Source organism: Mycteria americana, chromosome 2 (assembly GCF_035582795.1).
Source record: "Mycteria americana isolate JAX WOST 10 ecotype Jacksonville Zoo and Gardens chromosome 2, USCA_MyAme_1.0, whole genome shotgun sequence".
Classification (NCBI taxonomy): Eukaryota; Metazoa; Chordata; class Aves; order Ciconiiformes; family Ciconiidae; genus Mycteria; species Mycteria americana.
In genome coordinates this window covers 11,452,729-11,466,781 of record NC_134366.1, presented here as the reverse complement: position 1 = coordinate 11,466,781, position 14,053 = coordinate 11,452,729, and the positions used below count along the sequence as shown (strand labels likewise).

General features: G+C 35.8%; 1 protein-coding gene across 3 annotated transcripts in view; it reads left to right on the top strand.

The window, feature by feature from the left end:
• NCAPG2 (non-SMC condensin II complex subunit G2) overlaps window positions 1-14,053 on the top strand; it is a 55,385-nt gene that overhangs the window by 29,658 nt on the left and 11,674 nt on the right. For all 3 annotated transcript variants that reach the window (XM_075492396.1, XM_075492395.1, XM_075492397.1), the window contains 12 exons: window positions 146-298; window positions 2,325-2,547; window positions 3,779-3,900; window positions 4,384-4,557; window positions 6,348-6,418; window positions 6,690-6,843; window positions 7,019-7,192; window positions 7,673-7,789; window positions 7,899-8,042; window positions 10,665-10,764; window positions 11,429-11,613; window positions 12,373-12,516. In XM_075492396.1, the coding sequence (XP_075348511.1) occupies window positions 146-298; window positions 2,325-2,547; window positions 3,779-3,900; window positions 4,384-4,557; window positions 6,348-6,418; window positions 6,690-6,843; window positions 7,019-7,192; window positions 7,673-7,789; window positions 7,899-8,042; window positions 10,665-10,764; window positions 11,429-11,613; window positions 12,373-12,516 (1,761 nt within the window). The remainder of the gene's footprint in view (window positions 1-145; window positions 299-2,324; window positions 2,548-3,778; window positions 3,901-4,383; window positions 4,558-6,347; window positions 6,419-6,689; window positions 6,844-7,018; window positions 7,193-7,672; window positions 7,790-7,898; window positions 8,043-10,664; window positions 10,765-11,428; window positions 11,614-12,372; window positions 12,517-14,053) is intronic.

The window sequence follows — 14,053 nt, the reverse complement described above, 5'->3', positions numbered from 1 at the left end:
AAAATACACGTGCACAGTGTTTGTCCCTGCTTAATTCAACCTTAGAAGTGTCATGGTCCAGCTCAACAATTTTTAGCTACATCTTTTTGCAAATCTACTCTTTAATTTTTTTTTTTTTTTTTAGCATAATCTTTTTTTCTTGCAGTGCCTACCGATAATTTTGGACAACAAACTAAGTCATCCATTACTGGAACAGATCCTGCCAGCAGTCAAACACAGTCTTCATGACAATTCAGAGAAAGTGCGAGTGGCTTTTGTTGATATGTTGCTGAAAATTAAGGCTACCAAGGCTGCTAAGGTAGGATAAGTGACACTTGATAAGTAGCAAGAAGGAGATAAAATCAAGGTGTTTATTAAAAAAAAAAAACAACAACTTTTGAGACTACTGCAGACTACTAGTAGTACTGAGACTACTAAAAGGAAAAAAACTCATGCTTAATGTAGTAATACTCTTAATTTCACTTTTTCCCCTCTTTATATATTTAAGCATATAACTGAGTTTATTTCTAAGACTTCTGGATTCTGTCGCTATTAGTCACTTCGGTCCATTTTAAAGGTTTTGATCCAAATGTAGGTAGTAGTATAGAAGTAGTTCTTTCCAGTGATTTGTGAATTCTACTGAAATCATGTTATCCATTAAAAATCTTTTAAAATAAATAAAGAAACTGTAACTAGTCCTGGTGAGCTTTCAGCCTTTCCAGAGCTGTTCTCCACAGAAAAATTAGCTATACGAGATAGTACTGCATCTGGATATTACTACAGCAGAGATTTTGTAGACATGCTGGAAAGTTTGCTTCTTAGTTGAGCCAAGTACGCTCTTCTCCTTTTCCTCTCCCCCACATTTTTGACTAGTTTGGGATGATTGGTAGGTCCAGTAGCATCTCTGTCCTTGCCTGCTTTTTTTCAGTGGCTGCTGGCATCACAAGCACTCAGCAGAGCTTTTTCTCAGCATGTTTCTGTCTTCCCTGCCCTCTCGTGGGCGTGCCAGGGCAGAGCAGTCCGTACCGCCACACTTCAGCTCGCTAGCTCAAGTCAGGACTCTCACCTTCTAAAACCTTAATGCCTTTACTGAATTGCTTTTTTACTTTTGTTTACCTATTTTTCTAATTTCTGTTTGTCTTTTGTGGAAATGTCCTTCGGGATTTTGATATCTTTTTATAGTGATTTTGAACAAACTTTGTGCTCTGTTGTGGAGCCTTATTTAGGGTTATACTTAGGTGTCCAGCCTTAGGCATTACAGTGTCTTTGAGCGCCTTCTCCAGTCTCTGCTGTTAATGGTTTCCTAATTTCAATTTTATATTTTATTTTAATCATGTTTTTGTCTCTTGCTAAGCCTAATTATTAGGACATGCTTATCTTGTGCTAGGCACATACACTATATGAAGTCAGAGGTATGCATCTCTGTTGTTCAGGAGAGAATTAAATAAATACTTTGTCAGATTTTTAAGGCTTCAGTGCTCAAGGAACACATCTATCCCTAACACGAGAACTACCTACTTGCCAAATGTGTGCATTCCAGCTTTGATGACAAGATCTCAAAGATATATATGGAGATTAGACCACCTCAGTACCTTCCAAATTTGCTGCAAATATTTCTACTCAAGAATGAAATAATATTCTTCAATACAAAAAAACCCCGGGGGGGGGGGGTGGGGTGTGTGTGTTGTTTTTTTGTTGTTTTTTTTTTATCTGAAAGTGCACAGCATAATTAATTAAGATCTTCTCACAAAAATTACAAACGTGAGTAGTATTACTTCTGTTTATTCTTTCTGAATTTCATAGCGTTTGATTACTGTGTTACAAATAAGCTAGAGCTCTGTTAACGATGGGATGCACTTATGGTTTGGGATGGTTTTGGAAAGGGTCTTGTTCTATACAGGTTTTTAGGGCATATGCCATATTTGTAGGTAGTTTGGTCCTACTTTGTCCTATGATGAGAATATGAAACCTGGCACATAATGACAAATAATTATATTTTGTGGTGATATCCTTGTAGAGTAAACAATTCTTCCCTATACCTATGGAATTGCATTAGCACTGCAGGTATATTGAGCTGGAATTGCTTGAACCAGAATTTTAGCGGTCTATCAGAGATACCGGGAGATTTAGAGGTGCGTCAGAACAGTAAAGTAGCATTGTTGCAGCAATATATGACCTCAAGTAAACACTGGTATTTTGGTAAACATTAAAAATGCTCATGCTTTTCTGGTAAATGCTATTTATATTTATTGAGACTTCTGATGTGGACAACACTTAATAAAGGTGATTGTTTTTTCCTGTTTATTTTTTTAACTCCTTTAATATCTTTTTCTCGTTTTAAAAAGTTCTGGAAAATCTGTCCCATGGAGCATCTTCTGGCTCGTCTTGAAGTTGATTCACGGCCTGTGTCACGACGCATTGTGAATCTCTTATTCAACTCTTTCTTTCCCATTAACCAACCTGAGGATGTGTGGTGTGAGCGCTGCGTTACTCTAATCCAGATGAATTCAGCAGCAGCTAGAAAGTTCTATCAATATGCTTATGAATATACTGCCCCCACCAATATAGGTAAAGTAAAAAACCTTATGAGTCTTTGGAAATACTAATATCACACCATGTAATTGCTTTTAAATTTTTTTTCTCTAATGGTGGTACGTTGTTGCTAGATATTTTGGTTTTAGTATAGTACTAGTTTGTAGTTTTTGAAATTCTTGGCACCAGCAATGAACCCTGGTGACAACAGTCATAAGCTTTTTCAACAACGAAGAGACCAAAGCTTTTTGTTTCTACTCTTAGGTGCTGTACTATACTCTCTAGTCAGTGTTGTTATTTGGTCTCTCTTTTCCCCTTTCTCCTCACATGTAGCTTTAAACTATCTAAGTTGATATTTATTTATCATGCAGAAATAGTAAAATAAAATCAAGTGATTGGAGATCTTTATGTGGAAGATTCTATAGAAGGTGAAAAATATTTATGTCTGATAATCTGATTATCTGGGATTTGTGGATCAGTAGTATTTTCAAGTTGCTCAGAGAACAATCTATAAAGCCCTCCTTCCTATTAAAAGCTTCAGAAACTTTCAGTGAAAAGGGTATGTACTGCACAGAGTATAGCTGCTTTTTATAAAAGTGCTATTGAACCAAGTAAAATCGGGAAAATTTTGTTTCAGAGGAGTTCTGATACTATACAAACAAAGTAGTCAGCAGGGAGTGACTTGGGTAAAATGCTCAAGCCGTTGCCCCTTGACTGATTACCTTGCTAAGGTAGTTTTGAAATAACATGTGCTAGTGTATTTCAGCTAGTCGTACTTTCACCAGAGTGGACATAACCCTTTCACTTTTATCTAGAGATGAGCTCCTCATTAAGGATTGCAATGGTTAGGCTACTACATCTTTTCTAAATAATTGGAATTGATATTGGAGGGGATGTATTATTGAACATAGGTCATTAAATTAATAGCTATGCCAGATGAATGTAGGAGTTGTGGGAGCTTCCTCTGATCCTGATTTGATAAAGTGGTGGTTGTTTTTTGGGTTTTTTTGAGTAGGCTTTTTAAACAAAATTATAGAACCTGGTGATAATGTTGCCATTTTGTCTTCATACTTGAGGATATAAAACATTTTCACATTTTTTTCCCTTTCCTTTTACCAGGAAATTTTATCTTTTTTTTCCTAGTTATTTCTGGTTCTGTTGCTTGCTTTTCAGACTGGCTTTCCAGCATTACACTTAGAAGCATTTACTAGCAACACTCTTAACAAACAGTAAATGGCTAATTTATTCTTCTCATATTTAAATGTAGCTAAATTGATGCTTACTATTCGGCGCTGCTTGAATGCCTGCATCCAGAAAGCAATGAAAGAGAGTCTTCATGATAGTGGTGATGATGATGATGATGGTGAAAGTGAAAAGGAGAATACAAGTGTAAGAAAGTTCACTTTATGATATAAGTATGGTAACTTTTTCTCTGTGGTGCTTAATTTGAGACATAGGCAGTTAATGATATGACAGAAATCTAAAGGAAAGCACTTCGGCATCTGTGGAATTAGGAGGGGAGAACTGCCATTATGGTGTTTTCATGCCCTGCAACAGCAGAAATTTGGTGAAGTAGCTAGAATAAGATAGAAGAAATATGAAGCATATTTTAAATGAATACCTCCCTAATTCCAGTACTAATTATAAATTGGTTTGATTCTGCAATTAAATTATTCAAAAAATTAACATCACAAGATGACTCAAGTTATATATAGAGAGTAAGAATGAATTGTGGAGTTCATGTTATACAACAAACACAATGCCTTTGTGAAATTAATAGAAGGATTTTCAGGTTTTTTTGTAACCTTACTTTAACCTAAATTTATATTTGAGAATATAATAGGTAATATCATCTAAGTGTTTGTATTTCAGGAGTTGAATAATGTGTTGTCAATAAATGATGTGTCCAGCATGGCAAGTTTGTTGGAGATTACTGTAATTCTCTGGAGAAGTATTCACAAAGCACTAGATCACAATGAAGATGCTAAAGATTATGCTATCAGAAAATTTGCTTCTGTACTTCCTGAATATTTTAAAGTATTTAAGGTAAAGAAAGCCTAAATTTTCCTGTAAGTGCTTAGTATTTTCTTCAGATGCTTTCATGTGTTATGTCTTTTATCTATTTTCCTGGCATTAAGTATTCTTTTTTATTGTCGCTATAAACCATAAACAAGAGCAAGTTTCTTGGAATTCCACAAATGGGTAGAAGCTATTCTCCATTTGCAATATCTGACTGATGAACCATTATATGAATAGTCAGCACAGAAATACTTATGCAATACATTGCTCTCCTTGTAATGTTTTAATAGGATTCCATTCTTTTGAATGTTTTTGGAACTTTTTTAAATCAGTAACTGAAAATATGCTGTTGGAGAATAAATACTCAGTGTAGATGAGAGTCCACATGTTTTTCTACCCGCTCCCCCCAAAACCCTTCCACCACCACCGCTTCTTATTATGATCCAGCTGCTGGAACAGACAGCTGAAGCAGCTGAGGCTCCTTTTTCACTTTCTTGTGTTTGGTTTCCACTAATTTGATTCTACTCTTTAATGACCTTTTGATACACTTATTTATTGTTTGGGTTTCATATAAGCAATTAATTAAAATCAGTCATTTTCATATTTTCAGTATCCTTGATCTGCTTAATTGTTCTAGTGTTATTCTTCAGGATGCTGTCTTTTGATAGTGGCTAATAGTATCTGCTGCACCCTGTAGTGCATTTGGAAAGATTATCTACTGGACGTCTTTTTTTGTTTATGGCTTTTATGCTGAAGTATACTGAGTTATGCTGGCTGTTACACTTAAGAACATTTGCTTTAGATAATCAGGGAGTGGAAAGCAATTAATTGCTACATAATATTGTGCAGCACACATATACCAAATGCTCTCTCTACCCTGAAAGCATTTGTCAGAGACAAAAGTTGTCAAAGACATTCCAAATATTTTTTGGTAGAGGATGTACCATCCCTCCTGAAAGGTTCTGGTGAGCAGACAGGATATCCAGCTTTAGCAAGCAACCTCTTTGACTTTGATATTCTTACAGTGATTAAGTAGCTTGGATCTAAAAAGACCTGTCATCAGAGGCTTAGTTTCTAAAAGACTACAGATTGAAGCAGCGTGTCTCTTTCCTGAAAAGCTACAAATATATTTTTAAATGTTCTTTTAAAAATCATCTTGAAAAGGTTTTAGCCCTTCAAATATCTTAAGTAGGTAATAATTTCATTTGATTGTATTCATGAAGCTTGGACATACAGATACACTATTTTTGAAGAGTCTTTCACATAGATTGGTTTCTATATAATCCGAGTGAGACTGTGTCATCGTCTAGACCTTCTATTATGATGTGTTGTAACGACTTGTAGTGCATTTTACATTACCATTGTTATATAAGCACCCTTTCCTTTAGAGTCTTTTTTATAAATTTCTGATGTGAATGAATATTCATTTAAGGCAGTAGTTACTTGAGAGGAGTTAGATAGCGTCATGATTGTACAATTAAATATTAGCCTCTACTAGAAAAAATGTATGGTAGAGCTGTTATTTCTTTTGCAATGGTTATTAATCTAATAGAGCCATAATTATTCATGGTAGTTGTTCTGACAGTTTGTCAGAAAGCTGAATGATAAGATAATTGATAATTGACCTCTGAGAATAGGAATCAGAAGTTTCAGATTGCAAGCCACATGTTGTTATGAGCTTCTTTCAGTTCCATTTCTAGTGAAAAAAGGGAAAAAAGGAAATCCTTAATTTGAGATAATTTAATCATACTTTTTCAGTAGTCTCTTTAGTTTTGTGTGCATCTGTACATGTACATCATATACTTTTTTTATCCTAGGATGAGCGTTGCGTGACTCCATTGGTTATTCTGGCATCCTTTATGCCCCCTGCTGCTATTCCTACATTCAGGTACTATTTTTAAATCCAAAAGATGAATGACAAGAAATCTCTTGTTGACTGTATTTGTTAATTTTTCATAACTTGACATATTAAATGCCCGTTTGGATAAATTAATCCACTAAACAAATTCAATAAGTTAGTAAAATCTTTGAGGTGCAAATATGCCTTTGAGCCATTGGTGAATCTTTTTTGGTATTATACTGGTTGATTTTCTTTGAATTATTTCTGCACTGGATGTAAAGCTAATGCATCTCTTATTTTTTGTTTGTTTTCTTTTAAGCTGTGGTGTGATCTCCAGACTCAAAAATATTGACAATGGAGCTGACCAAAGCAAATATTCTACCCTGATAGACTGCATGTGTCGCTGGGGTCAAGTGGGACATATTATGGAATTAGCCTGTGATTGGTTGTCTGACGCGCTAACCCCAAGAAAGGTGTGCATATGCATATGTCAAAGAATTAAGGAACTGCTAGATTACGTAAAGGCATTGTGCTTTTTTTCTTTTTTTAATAGAAGAAACCTCTTTAATGCCATATTATTCTGCTTTGGAATTAGTTGTAAAGTAAGATACTAACAGTATTGTACTGGTTTTGTGCTTTCTTATTTAGAGTATTAATACATCTGAACGACGAGTACGTATCAATGTAACACATGAATCGAAGCCAGAATTAGCAATTGATTACATTGAATATTTATTGACTCATCCTGTTAATCGTGGTTGCCTACTCTCTGTTCCTAAAAAGAAACTGAAGAAGCTTTTGAAAATTCTCAGTGCTGCAAAGGTAGTATTCTCCTTACCATAACAGTGTTTATAAAAGAGTGCTTAATATCATATATTGCCTGAATCAAATTAAAGGCCTGCAAGAATACATAAATAAGATTCGTGATCCCTTCTTCCCCTCTATAAAAAGGTTTTCCTTTTAATTTGTACTTCAAACGAATATTCTAAACTAGAAGTATATTAGTTCAGAATTGTTTATAAATGGCAGATTTTAACCAGCTTGTCATTTTTAGGTGTCTCCAAATTTCTGTGATCTAGTGTTGAGCATTTTTAAGAGACCTGACTTTTGGAATGTACATGTAAGGAATAGTCTGAAAATCAGATATGGCATTGCAAAATGAAAGTAATGGAAAGTATGCCTGTTGGTTTTTTGGGGTTTTTTTGTTTGTTTGTTTTTTAAATCTTTTGTTTAAAGCTGTTGAGAAAAGAAACATTTGAAAGGATTTTCTGGAAAATATAAATGTAAACCTTGATATTTCAGGAGGTTCTTGGCTCAATTCTGAAAGCAAATAATGGAGGTTCTGGTAGCTGCAATCAAGCAACTGGCCTAAGAGCCTTCAGCCTCTTTTGCAGGTTGAGTATTCATCTTCAGAACAAGGTATGGTTATACCTTTTCAGTATAAGCTGGAGTTACAGCTGACAGTATAAGGAAATTCCAAAAGAATTGGAAAGACAATTGGTAATCTTCTTCTAATTTTTTTTTCCAGTTTTCTGAAGAAGGAAAAGATTACCTCTCACTTCTGGAGGAGACAGGTGCTTGGATAGAAAGTCAAGTTGTACCTTTTATACTACCAAGTAATCAAGAAGATGGCATTTCAAAATACAGTAATGTTTCTGAATTAATTATCCAGGTTAGAGGTCTCTTATAACATAAATCAAACTGCTACCAATCTGAAAAGCCATATATGTAGCAATTGTATACCGACAAACATAGTGCACTGGACTTTTTGGAGCCCAGCAAGTTAATGAGCTAATGAAATACAGTCCTGATTGTTTTGAGGTTACAGTTTTGTGCTTTTGCTATTCCTTTGATTGCTTAAAATCACACACTTTTTTTTTTTTAATTGCTTTGAGTTTAGTTATAACATTTATATTGTATAAATATAAAAATATAAAAATATAATCGCGCATACCCTAGCAATTAAATCAAGTAGTTGGAGTCACCAATACCTTGTTCTTATCTAGACTTTTTTCACCTACCAGTGCATAATATATATTCTCATCATATCTGTTGAAGTGAAGATGGAACATGTTTTATGTTTCACACTCATGAAAATGCCCACTCAAGAAATTTCTAGCACAGCAGGCAATGTAACCTGGGTGTACCAAATTTTAGATTTCTAACAAGTAATTCTTGTCGTCAGTCTCTCATCCCCCATATTAAATAAAGATAATGTTTATGCTGTTTTATGAAAAGTGCATTAACATAAATTTAAGATTGTCACTGAATCTCAGTTCTGAAAAGGAGAAGAAAATTAGTTGCTGAAAACAAGCGTATAGTTACCTGGTATGCTAGCACTTAATAGCTTGTTCTTCTGTAGCGTAGAAGGTCCTGGAAATGACATAGAATCACTGTAGCTGCATACATTGTGTTGAATAGCACAACAGAGGATAACTTAGAGGACCAGGAAGGTGGTGTAATTATGAGAGAGGATTTAGATCTAATCATGTTTGCTTGCTTGCTGGCTTCCTTCCTTTCTTTCTTTCCTTCGTGTTTCCCAAAAGAAATAGGTAAAATTATACCCTGAGGAATTCAGTATGCTTCATTCTAGTGCTCAGTCCCATAGAATGTATCTTTGGAAGTCAGCAGAGGTAGGGTGTAAGTTACCTAGGAATTTAATAATGAGGAGGTCAGTCCTGTACTAAATCCTGCTGCTGCATCCAAATGGCTTTTTGAAAGATATAAAGAGATAGGAAACTCAAACAAGTGTTGTAGTTGTTCATGGTACAGGTTTCTTGTGTGTTTTATATGCTATTATCTTCTCTCTGAATGAAAAATTTGGTATGCACGTCATAACTCTTGTGGCTATTTTTCAAAAGTTTGGAGGTGCAGAACTCAAGCTTATAGAAAGACAAGACACAAAATACGGAATCTTTAACAGCATTATCAGAATGTTTACGATCAATTTCCTCGGTTTGAATACGAAATTAAAATGAAACTTTATTGATAAGCAAGAAGATGGGCAGTTGTCACCTGTAAACCCATCTGACATATTACTTGACTAGCCAATAATGAAACACAACGATCTTTACTAGTAGATCTTAAAGTTTATTTGCATCATTATTTCCAGAGAAGAAACTGAGGTGTAAAGACTGATGTGACTTGTCTGGAAGTCAAGAAGAGAATCCAGGCCTCTTGCATCTCCTGTAATAAGCCACATGCTTGTTAAGCAGCTCCTATTTGCTTCTCACCTTGTTTACTGTTTTTTTATTGGCATGAGGTATTGATTGTGCTTTTTAATTGTTTAGAGTGTATATTTGGTAACAATGCTGGCATTAAAAGCAGACCTAGTTTGTCTCAAAATATCCATATAATATAGAATAATTAGGGTTGCTTCTTTAATACTGTTGTATATGAGAAGGGACTGGGATGTCTTTTTCCACTGACATTTCTCTATCACTTTGCTCATGACATATCTCATTCTTTCCCGTTTCACCCTTCCTTCTCTGCTTGGTCCATTACTCAATTTTGCACTTGCTATTATGGGCAGGGATTCACTGGGGGGCCGTTCTCTTTAGGCAAACTCTTGATTTGTTGAGTGGGGCTGGTAGGCCCTCTGATACAAACTCCAGTGTCACCACTGACAGTGTCCCTTACCCCTTACCTTAATTTGCCCTTCACAGAAAGCATTTGATTATACTGGGGGGGTGGTTAGCTAGTTTTGAATTGTCTTCTGTCACATTCCCCTGACATATCATTTAACACAAGGTGGATTTTAGCACTGAGCTATGGGTCCTTTCAGATTTTGGTCAAACGAAAGATTTGTACTAACTTTAGTCACAGTCAGTGTCCTTGAACAACCCAGCTCATGTATACATAAGACTGGTTAAAATTCTCTACTCTGTCTATACATTAGTATTATAATCTGTTTAGTATGTAACATGTGGCTCTAGGGAAAAGCTCTTTTCGTATGCTGTTTTTAATTTTGCTATTGAAGATAGGTAGAGATGTCATATTCTGCCTTGGTAAGTGTTAGGTATCAATGCCTCTGATCTGAGCTTGAGTAAAAAAGATGGAGGATTTACTGCCTTTTGAGAAACTGTGTTTACTGGAGGAAAGGGCAACAGAAGCATTTGGAGAACTGTTTGGAACCCCTGATTTTCAAAGGTTGCAAACTGAATAACTCCAAGTAGATGCACCAGCTTTCAAGGCAACTTGGCTAAGATTTCGTGCTTTTATTATTTTTAGGTTTTACTGAATGGTTATTTTACATAAATTTTGTTTCTCATATACTTTTGCATCTCTTTTCTAGGCCTACCTGACAGTATGTAAAGATGTCATAATGGTTGGCCTTGGAAACCTCACATTTCAAGCACGCCTTTTAGATACGGTTCTTTCAGTTATACAAACAGGTACAGTATTTTACTAACATCAATATCTCCAAATATACATTGCTGACATTTCTTATATTAGCCAAACTGTTGCTTTTAGCATTTTGGAGTCTGTTTCTCAAAAAATGGTGTTTACTCCTTATGCTAGCTAGTACTCCTTATGCTAGCTAGTACCAATAATATGGTCAAAAATCACAGCAGCTTTTCAGAAAACTGAAAACAAGCAGAGATCCAACGCAGACCCATGTCACTGTTGATAACTAATGTTTCTTCCTTGCTCTTAGATTCCAGTTATTATTATATAATTGCAGGGGTTTTATATAAGTATAAAGTGATATAGATAGAGAGATATATGCCCTAGGAGGCAACATTGTAGCACTATTTAAATTTGGCTCACATTTGGAAAGTTATGTCTACAGTACAGACAGAATTAGAGCTCAATTCCTGAAGAAATCTACAATTTTAATCCCTATACTTCAAGGACTGGAAGGAACACTGGATTTATACTTAAAATATTGATTGAACTGTATGAAAATTTCAGCTAAGGATGCTCAGAAACTAAATATATCGTCTACACTTGTAAACTATAGCTATTTATGTTATATAACTGAGTTTCATTCTAAGCTTGTACCTGAAGAATATCTCATTACAATTTTTATATCGTGGTATTTATCTCTTTCTCTAGAGAGAGGTGACTTTTGTGCTCCAGTGTTGCTGTATGCTCTAAAAGAAATTATTGAAGCTTCTTTAACTCAGAATACTGAGACAGATGAAGTGGCAAATCTTTTCCATGCTGTACAGAGCGTCTTCCAGAAAGCTTTAGAATGTGTGGCACGTAGGCTCAAGAAACGGGAGGAAGAAGGGATTCAGGTATCGTATTACACTTGAAATTACTACCTAATGTGTAGATGAATCCATACTTTTTACACAAATGTATTATACTTAGACACTTTGAGCTTGTTATTCAAGTTGACTTCTGATTAAAGTTTCAATTAAATTTTCTAAGTTTCCTCATTACCAATGGGTTTTTTTTATCCATTATTGGTCTCATCGTGACAGAAAAACTAGTAAACTGGAGAGCAATGCATTGATCCTGAACTACCCTAGTACTCATAGGTTATTAATCTTATCTGCAATTAAATGAACTTTCTCAATCCAGAGCAAAGAGTTTGATTATATATATTATGATCTTGGGAGGGAGGAGAAATTGTCATTATTTAATTTATTTCTTTCAGCCTGAATTATATCAGCTTCAAAACATGTATGATGTCCTGAAGTTCTTCAAAACCTCCTATCTTCACAGAAAAGTTAGCTTCTTGTATTTTATAGCAGAACCTAGATAATAGTGAGATGGGTGGATCACTCTGGAAAATTTGATGGTCTGCTTTTCAGGACTTCTGAAAAACATTCAGTTCTTTTTTGTTACAACCATTGTTTTGTTTGTTTCTCTCAAATTTACGAGTAGACTTCCCAAACATGTTGCTGATTCTCCCTCTGATTCCAGGTGACTAGAATACCTCAATAGCTTTCAAGGTGTGATCTGCACTTCTTCACAGAGAAGCTTGCTGAAATATTTCAATTATACTCAAGCAATCTGAAAAAAACTGATCTGTTTTTCTTTGGTTTTAGTTGATTCACTCTATTCAAATGCCTCTTGGAGAATTCATACGTGCAGTCCAGTGCTGGCATTCATCTTGCCCAGCAGTTCACCAAGGTGTACTCTCTACTCTCCTGGCTGCAATAGTAGCAGAGATAAATTATGTGCTACAGAAGGTAAAGTTAATGCTGACTTTTTTTTTTTTTACACTTACTGCTTTTTAAACTTTACATTGGAACAATAGAGCTATGTTCAGAAATTGTGATCTTTGTACTGCAGATGAGGATTTTGTGTGTCTTGGCATGGAACAAACAGGAAATTTTATTTGCCACAATTTCCTATTACAGTGCATCCCTCAGACTTATGAATACAGCCATGTAAGAACAGAGTTGTCTTGATACCTAGTTCACTATCTGCCTCTGACAGAAGAATTTAGAAATTAGGTGGTGTTGGAGATTAACGATATGGTTTTTGAGATGTCTCTCTGTGGATTTGTACTCGGTCTGGCGGTCCCTGTGGTGCTGTGGTTTGCATTTGTGGCTAAAACAGTGTTGAGGGCACACCAAGTAGTTTTGGCTGTGGCTGAACAGCGCTTGCAGAGTGTAAAGGCTTTCTCTCTTCCTTTCACCCCCTGCCCTAAAAAAAAGTAAGCAGACTGCGGGTAGGCAAGAGTTTGAGAGGGGACACAGCCAAAGACAGTTGACCCAAACTGACCAAAGGCAGATTCCATACCATACGATGCTGCGCTCAGCAATAAAAGCTCAGGGAAAGGAGGAGGAAGGGAGGTTGTTCTAAACCTACCTCACTTTGTCTCACCCAGCGTTAGGGAACTTAAGAAGTGAACCACTGATCTCTGAAAGGAACTGTCCCATAAGGTTCTGTAACCCTCTTCCAAAGTAGGCTGATGTCTTGCTTGGCACTGATCACTTATGCATTCTCTGCTTCAATACAGGTCTGTTTTCAAACTACATCTTTTTTTTGGTTCCTCTGTTTTTTGTTTAGAGGATTTCCAAATATCTGATCTCTGTTTCTTTGGAAAGTAAAGAAAGAAGCTCTAATGCTGAGAAGAATATATAGACAGAGGTTATTGTATGTGCTAAAAGTCCAAGGAACCATTACTGTCCTTGAAGGAGAAGGGTAACATTTGCAATGCGTGTTCCTAATGCAGGTAGTGTTAGGAGCAAATATGGCTAGTAAGATTGGAAGCTTTGAGAACTACCAAGGAAGAGCAGAGGTGCTTTAGCAGAGGCTATACTCTTACTGTGGTTGCTAGATATGTCAGAGCAGTGAATGGTTGCCAGAAAGTACTGAGTACAATAGAGCTGCTTCTAAGATTCTGTGTTACAGAAGGAACTGAAACAATACCAGAGATTTACCTGCAAATATTAATGTATCAGCTGAGGGGCTGTGGGATGACAGCATGCTCTTTACACATGCTGCAGAGTAAAAGTTTATGGTCTTGAATTATACTGCAGATTCATACTCATAGATTATGAATGTTCGTTGCAGTAAGTCATCTGAGCTGGGGTCTTCCCTGCCCCCAGGTTGTTGTACTAGTAAATCAAAATTCAGTTCTAACTAAATACTTGCCATGCTATTCAGAACTTGATACCAAAAAGAGCTGACACAGGGAATCAGGAAATCACTGTCACTGAAGTTATTTTCAGAAATTATGTATGCACACTTAAACTTGGAGACACAAAGGATACTCAT